This window comes from Octodon degus, unplaced genomic scaffold (assembly GCF_000260255.1).
Source record: "Octodon degus isolate 3935 unplaced genomic scaffold, OctDeg1.0 scaffold00134, whole genome shotgun sequence".
In the NCBI taxonomy this organism is placed as follows: Eukaryota; Metazoa; Chordata; class Mammalia; order Rodentia; family Octodontidae; genus Octodon; species Octodon degus.
This window is the reverse complement of record NW_004524710.1, coordinates 6,620,566-6,628,927: the sequence shown is the minus strand read 5'-3', so window position 1 is coordinate 6,628,927 and position 8,362 is coordinate 6,620,566. Positions and strand designations below refer to the sequence as shown.

At 34.6% G+C, this 8,362-nt stretch overlaps 1 protein-coding gene across 1 annotated transcript in view; it reads left to right on the top strand.

The window, feature by feature from the left end:
• Slc26a7 (solute carrier family 26 member 7) overlaps positions 1 to 8,362 on the top strand; it is a 157,951-nt gene that overhangs the window by 99,920 nt on the left and 49,669 nt on the right. The window contains exons 12-13 of the mRNA XM_004641315.2: positions 6,067 to 6,173; positions 7,643 to 7,709. Of these exons, the coding sequence (XP_004641372.1) occupies positions 6,067 to 6,173; positions 7,643 to 7,709 (174 nt within the window). The remainder of the gene's footprint in view (positions 1 to 6,066; positions 6,174 to 7,642; positions 7,710 to 8,362) is intronic.

The window sequence follows — 8,362 nt, the reverse complement described above, 5'->3', positions numbered from 1 at the left end:
CAATTTACATTACAAATTAATTCTGGAAGCAAATTTCAACACTAAATGCACATTAACAGAAATATGAGGATTTATAGTATGCATGAAAAATAACACTAATCCCTAATAATGTGTGCTACGTGATTATACAGTAGACATCTTATTGGCAGCCATATGCATTCTAAATATAAAGAAACGTATGAATTGGTTTTTGAATGGGATACAGTGAAGGGATATTGTTAACAGAATATTACTGGAGACAAATTAAATTATACTGACTAGCAATAAAATGTGGTTTTAAGTAACAGAAATGTTTGGCTTATTTATGTTCTAGAAAACTCTGCCGATGCAAGAGCATCCAAAATCTCTCTCTCCCATATGGGTGAAGTATCTCATGAATGCCCTTCATTTAGCTCTTCTATGGCATTAACACTTGAAACATGGTGATCTGCATGTGTCCTTCCTATCACACCCTCTGCTGTGTGAGAGTTCAGGGGATTACGTTTGCTTGTTCTACTTTCACAGCACTGCTCCGAAGCTGAACCTGACTAGTCTCCTAGTAAATTAAAGTGTTAAATTACTGAGTGTCATGAAAAATGTAGAGACGATTAGGCAACCCTTGTGCTTTCCTGATCCCAATTCTTTGTTCAGGAAACAGACACAAAAACATTAATTTATTATGCAAACATGATTCATGACCCAGAAGTAAAAATACAAACTTAGTGCAGGCAAAGTAGAGACAACAACATTAATTTGTACTGGTGAATATGAGGGACACTCGTGGGAGAGCTGAGGTATAAACTGAGACTTACAGGCGTAGTACTTGATGGGCAGACCAAGGCGACGCAGTTAGCCAGGCTGAGGCACGATCCTCCTTTATGTAGGTGGTGTATGTGAAGTAACTCATGGGGAAAAAAGTTGAGATGACACAAACTTATTCAACAAGTTACTTGATAACACTGAATCAAAGGCATTTATAAGGACCACAGTAGTGACATAGAAGTTAACAAATTTTCATTTGAAAGGGCAGAGCAGATGGAAGGGGAGCCTTCTGTTTTTTTAAAAATTTATTTATCTAATTTTTTTTTTAAATTTTAATACAGGGTCTACATGATCTCACTACTTAGATCAGACTTAAAGTGATCCGCCTTTGTTCAGCCTCCCAAGAGCTGGGATTACAGGAGTGCACCATAGGCCCAGTCTCAGTTGCCATCTCATTGTGCCCCAGGGGCAGGGCTGGCACAGCATGGCACTCTGAGGATTGAATTTTGGCCACTGCCTCTGCCTAAGCAGGTGCATTAATTCGCTGAGCTATTTGGCTAGCCCTTTCAGACTTGTAATGACACTGCTGTCTCAGCCTCCCCAGCACTGGGATTGCAGGCATACACCACCACGCCCAGTTTCAGTGGCTGGCTTGGTGCTTGCAGCCAGCACAGCACGACATGTGGTCCTGGGGATCGAATTTGGGTCTTTGCACTTGCTAGGTAGGCACTTAGACCTTTGAGCTATCTCCTCAACCCAGAAAGCCGTCTTCTAGGCAGTGATTTGTAGGGGAAGAACTGAAGAATGGATAGCTATTACCTGGGGAAACATTGCCTTGTATGCAGAGACGTAGAAATGAGTATAAACATGCCGGGCTCTGAAATTCAAGGTGGTAACCATGAATGCAACATACAGTGTGAGGGTGGGAGTGGTGGCCCATGAAGCCGGGAAGGTTACGAATGGGTTGTACTGAGAAAGACTATTCATGTTCTGCTGTAAAATCAGCCTGCATTCTAAAGACAGCGAAGCATCCCTGACAGGAGATTTGTGTTTTGGAAAGGTCACTTGAGAAATTTTAGGAAAGTAGATCCAACTAAACATGTTTACAGCAATTGGAGGACTGCTTCAACAATTTGGGCAAACAAATGAGGAAGGCCCAAAATGAGGAAGATGACTTAAGACAATGAGGAAGATGACTTAAGACAATGAAGCTCAGTAGAAAAAAACTGAAAAATGTTCAGACAATTGAATTACTCAGCATATTCTGTGGATAAGTCTAGAGTAACATCTAGGTTCTGATCAGGAACATGATCGAAAGAAGATGATGGTATTCGTGGTGTCATAGAAATACAGAGTTTTATTGCTGAAATAAATTTAGTGGTTACTTTTTATCTTTTCAAACAGTAGGTTCTCATTTCTGAGCCATTAATTTTATCTCTTACTTTCTGTATGTCATCACCATGTAGTTCTTAGAGAAGGAGGTGTTCGTGTGTTTTATATTCCCTAAGCTACTTCATTTTAAGAATAGTAACCTGATTTTTTATGCAAGAAGGAAGTTTTCGGCTGAGTGTGAAATCTGTTCTTTCAGGTCCTTTTGGAGTTGGCATTATATTCAGTCACTGAAGGATGAGGTAGAAGCCTGAGGTCCAATGATTTTTTGTTATTTTACGAGTTTGTTTTTATTAATAAATCCTCAATGATATTCATTTCTACTGCCCACAAAATTTGGTACTACTGTCAGAATATTTCTGTGGTTGATACATTTCTGACAACATATACCTTTTTTTGATCTCAGAATTAAGAATTATGAAATTTCTCTTCTAGTGTATCTTTGCATATTTTTTCCGTGTGTTTTGCTATGTCCCTAATGACTTATTTGTTAAGTCTACTTTGTCCTTTTTCATCTTTGTATGATGCCCAAATCTAATTGTAGAAAGATAATTGTGGTAGCAGTGCAATAAGTGGCTTACAGTGCAGGTAAGAGAAGCAGGCAGTTAAACAGGAAGCTGCCAAAATAGGCCAGGGACAGGACAGTACAATGTGGAGAGAGGCATCGTCAGGGCACTGAGAAAGGGATGTGGATTCATAATTTTGTCTCACAGCTAATAGTTTTGGAAAATTATTGAACAAGTAGATGAAAATTATTGAACAAGTAGATGTCTAAACATAGAATAAAATAATATTCTAATAGTTTTGGTTGTAGTATATGGAAAAGTATTGGAATTGTAACTAAAAGAGAACTTCGGACAAAAAATAGAATTTGGGATGAAATTAATGAATTTACATATAGACCTGTTGAGTTTGAAGGTGTTTTATAAATAATTAAAAAGATTTTAGATCTTTGAACTGTTATCCTCCTGCTTGAAAGCAGGAGTTAAAGGCTTGGCGTAAGCAGGCAGCATACTGTGAACAAAGTGACACTAGAGAAAAGGGACATGGATATGACAGGTACAGGATGATTCGGTGGGACACTGGGTAAGCCTGGCGATCGCTTCCTATGGATGGGTGCATAAATATCTCTTATTACCAAATAATTAAACAGCGAAAAGTCATGGATTATTTGGAAATGATCCCGATATTGCTTTCAGAGTAAAACTATTTTATAGACTTCTGGGACTATCGACATTATCTGTCAGACATAATGTCTCAATTACTCAATAGAATGTACATTTATCATGGTGGAAACAAAATGAATGATAATGATGATATTCTGAATATAAAATAATTTGAAGTTCTAAAGTTAAAAAGACCATGTTAGCAGTTGTCTCGTGAAAAATCAGAAATATTTTCAGTTTTTATAGTTTAATATTGATTTCACTTTCACTTGGTTAAAACCCTTCTGTAAAGCAATGAGGAAATAGAAATCTAAATAAAGATTACACTCATGTACCTATAACTGAGTCTGAGTAGATGACTAGATTTATGTAACAGGATACTATGGAGCTCTCCTACAAAAAGATTAGCCATGGTTGATGAGGTAGTCCAATAGTTGCTAAATTGTGTTTTACATTGATGCATTTTCTATAAGAGCAGGAATTTATGTTTTATACTTACAGTTAACTTTAGGGTTACTTTGTGGTTCAGAACTCTAGAGTGGTAAATTATTAGTTTTAATGATGAGAAAAGGCACAGAGACAAGAGCTAATTCCTGGTAATGGCGATAACCAACATTCTTTAACAGAACTTGTTAGCAATTATTGTAGGGCTTGTTCTAAGGAAACTCCTTGCTGATCTATGTTATTAACTTGCATCTGATATTTTTCCAAAGCTATAAATATAACCCTAGGAAATAACTAAGCATTTAGAGAGCCTGGCTTATAATAAATGATATTATAGGAGAGTATAAACTTTCAAAACAGAACCAGATGGTACCAAAGTTTTTGGTTTGCTCTACTGAATCTTGGCTTTCAGGCTCTGTGGTCTCAGAATCAGCCTCTTTAGTCTCCTGAGCCATTTTGAATTATGAAGGTTGCCCAGGAGGCATTAGACTCAGAAAGCTCTGGTAAGTTGTCATTGTGCCACACCCAGGTGGGTTCACTCAGTATTTGAGATGAGCAACAGACAGAGTCATCATAGGAAGTTAAAGTAATGATCAAAAGCTTGCATTCTAAATTTATATATGATCATAATAATTAAGAAAGGTAAACACACCATATTTATGTGAATAAAGGAAAAACATCTTGGTGTCCTAATCCATGAGATGTTGGGTTGGGAATGATTTCCATTAAGTAATAAGTTAGTATTATATTTTTGGGGGATAGACCTTAACATCAAAATTATTTAAAATATATTTGCTCTCCTATTCTAGAATGTGTGTCTTTTATTATCAAAAGGAATTTAACATTAAAAACCCCTCCATTTGTTTCCTAAGGCTTAGCTTTTCAAGATAGCCTGTTATTAGGAATCACTCAAGCTTGGTTTCTATAAAAATGATACAGGCAATGAAAAAACGTTTTTCCTTTTTATTTTATTTATTTTTATTTATTCATTTTAATGAGAAAAAAGATAAAATAGCAGTGAAGCAGTTTCAAAACAGGTTAGTAGGACAGTTACAATAATTAATACATTGCATATTGTTGTCTTCGTAGTAGTCATTCAGAGGACTAGATACAGGAAAAACATTTTAAATTTAAAAATACCTTTAGAAATATTTGTTTCAAGCTGGCCATGGAGATGAATACCTGTAATCCCAGCACTTGGGAGGCTGATCCAGGAGAATCTCCATGTGTTCAAAGCCAGAATGTGCTACACAGTGAGACCCTATTTAAAAAACAAAAGTTTCAAATTTCCCTGGGGAGAAAAAAAGTCTATACTCTCAACTTCCAAGATTTAATGCTGTTTGTAGATTGCTGAGTAGTTTGTGTTTCATTTGTTGATGAAATTACATTATATTTGCAAGATGTTTTCAAGTGATGACGCTTTAAAAGTATTCTTTTAAACAATTATAAGAAGTCTTGAGACAGATGCAAATCAGCATGAAAAACAAATTCATGAAAGTTATTTAGTGGAAAAGAAAACATTTAAATTTTGTTAGTTTACTACTTGATAAGTGAATAATTTGTATTTAGAAATATAACTTTTACCTTTTCAGAAATTAGTTGCCTTTAACATTTTTTTATCACTGAGTTTAGAAATGCCAAGAACTACAGCGTCTTACTGCAATTATAATTTGAAATGATGAGCAAAGTACAGCTTTGAAATTCCAACTAGAAGAGAATGAGTTTCTTCCAGATTTTAAAAAATGTTCCCATGAACAAAGTTGGCCCTGACTTTTTAGCTTTCACAATAAGTGGCCCCTTGTAAATAAAATTATAATACTCTTCATGGTGGTTGATCTAAAAGTAGCTTTGGCAATACTGTTTGATTCAGGCATTTCAAGATGAAGCTTTGAGAGCCTTGTATATAATAATAAACATTAGTGGGTTTTCTGCAGTCCTAGAAAACAATACTGTTAAGCTTGACAAATATCTGGAAACAATTTCTTTTAATGCTTTAAATTAAATGAGAATGTTGTAGGACATAGTAGTATAGCATACACATCAACTGTTTATAGGTTTTAAATACAGAGATTGTTGGAGATTGAATTAAAGGTTGGAAGTACCCAGAAATAAAAGGAGGGACATTTCACACTTGTACTGCTGAGTGTAAAGCCAATATTTGATTCCATAACTCCTCAGCTTCTGTTTTCTGTGTTTCTTGCACAATATATTTTTGCTGTGAGATTTGGACCCAAAAGTGTTGAACAATAAGATTGTGTGGAACTGAGCGATCACAGAGAAAGCTAATACCAAAGAACCCACATCTTCTGTTTCTCTTCTCTTTTAGGGTATATGGGTCAGTACATATATATTTACAATATGCTTCGCTGCCAATGTGGGACTGCTGTTTGGTGTTGTCTGTACCATAGCTATAGTGATAGGACGCTTCCCAAGGTAAAACTTTATTAAAACACTCTATCACTCAACAGCAAAATAGATGGTGTTACTGTTTACTTTTATTTTTATATAAGTTATGGTACAACAATCTCATGTTTTAGGTGCTACCAGAGAATTAAAGAGAGATAAGGGAATATTTTGCCTACCTATGATATAGAATAATGTTGGCCTTAACAAAGAGAAATATCAACATTATAAAATAAGTATGTGTTGCTTTCTATCACTATAAGTAATAATTGCCTGAAATAAAGGAATTTAAAAAGAAGCAAAGTTTATTTTGGCTTATGGTTTGAGAGGCTTCAGTCCATGGTCAGCAGGGCCCTGCTGCTTTGGGCTTGTGGCTAAGTGGAGCATCGTGTTGGAGGGAGGCTACTGACCTCATGGCAACTGGGAGAGAAGGAGAGCATAGAAGAGATTAGGTCTCCAGGAGCTTCTTCAAATCTACTCTCAACTAGGCATTTCACCACCTACACATAGCACCAAAACTTGGAAACCACATCTTTGACACAATGGCCTGTGTAGGACATCTGATGTCTAAACTACGATAAATATATAGTCTATTGAAAGGAATATATCCTTTCACCATGTAACGTATATCTAAACCACAATAAATAAGTAAAGTACATTAAAATAAATATATCCTTTCACCATATACTGTATCATAGAGATTTTTTTAAGTGAAGGGATATAGTGTTCAATGCCACACAAACCCTTTAGTTACATTAACAATTGGGAAAATGAAGTAACTTCAAAAATTTATTTCTCAGAAAATCATGATTACTACTTGTATAATATAGATGTATAATGTATAATATATGTGATATATCATGTATAAATATAGTATTTTCTAGATAATTTATTGAGGAACAGATACATTTTGTATTTTTATTGAACATCTAAAAATTATTTCTCTATCTTAATTCTTTTTGTGCTTTCACAGTGTTCATCTAGTAGTGATTCTATCCATATCTCATCCTTCTCTTGAAGTTATTTGTGAAGTAATATGTTCTCTAAAATGCTCAGATTTATCTCTATATTCTCCTTTGATATTACCTAAATATGGCAGGTTCATTTTTATCTTGTTTCATCTTGTCTTTGATTCCTTGTTTCTTTCTTTTCCTCCAAAACAAGATTTTATCAAATACTACATACTTTCTAGCCTTTTATTTCTTATAATTCTTTACCAATCCACCTCTTGCAGCTTGGAGATTTGGGGCTCTAGGAACCAAAATGAGGTAAATTACACTTATTAATCTCTAGTTAGATGGCTCTTTTGTTACCCTCTATTCCTGAGTGTCCCAGAAATACATAGATTTACTAATCTTTTATGAGCAAATGGGTTATGAGTTCTAAACTATTCAGACATTTCCAATTATTAAGATAAAATATGTCTCAGCCCCTTTGTGTCTTCACTGCTAATGTGCTAAGAAATGACTTACTTTTTTTTTAATTTGCCTTAACTTTAGAGCAAAGACTTTAAGTATTAGAAACATGAAAGAAATGGAATTTAAAGTGAAGACAGAAACAGATGATGTAAGTTTAGTTTCTTTTTTCCTTTGCACAATGATTAATAATTTTTGTCGGTGTAGTAGTTTTAAAATGTCAAAGAAAACATAAATTATGTTATGGAGAATATTGCTATGTTTAGCATGAACCTCCAATGTATATATTGAGTGCCACACATGAGATTGTGGGCATACAACAAATGAGTAAAACAGAAGAAAATTTCCTTCCATTTGATATTCTGATAAGATCAGAACATGGTCCAAAGAACTGCAGTTCATACTAGAATCATGGCCCACATTCATCCAAGCATGTTTAAAACTCTTTTCAATTACTAAATTATGTAAAGTCATCCAGTCAAATTGATAATCTTTTCCGAATTAAGTGATACGTAAAGTTAGGAAACAGGGAAGAGAATAAACTAGTGAAAAAGGTTGTATCATTAGTAGAGGGTAATTAAGTCCAATGGTTCTAAAATATTAAAATGATTGGATATTTACCCAGTAAACATTTTTAAATCAGCAACTTACATAAATTTTCTTGCTATACCATGTTAAGGAGATCCAATTTGTAGCGTTTGAATTCTAGGTTTTTATTCTAAGTGATAACAAAAACAGTTAAAAGTGAAGGGAAAAATATTCACCCATTTATGCAAATTAAAATAGAAAGTATCTTCTCTTTGA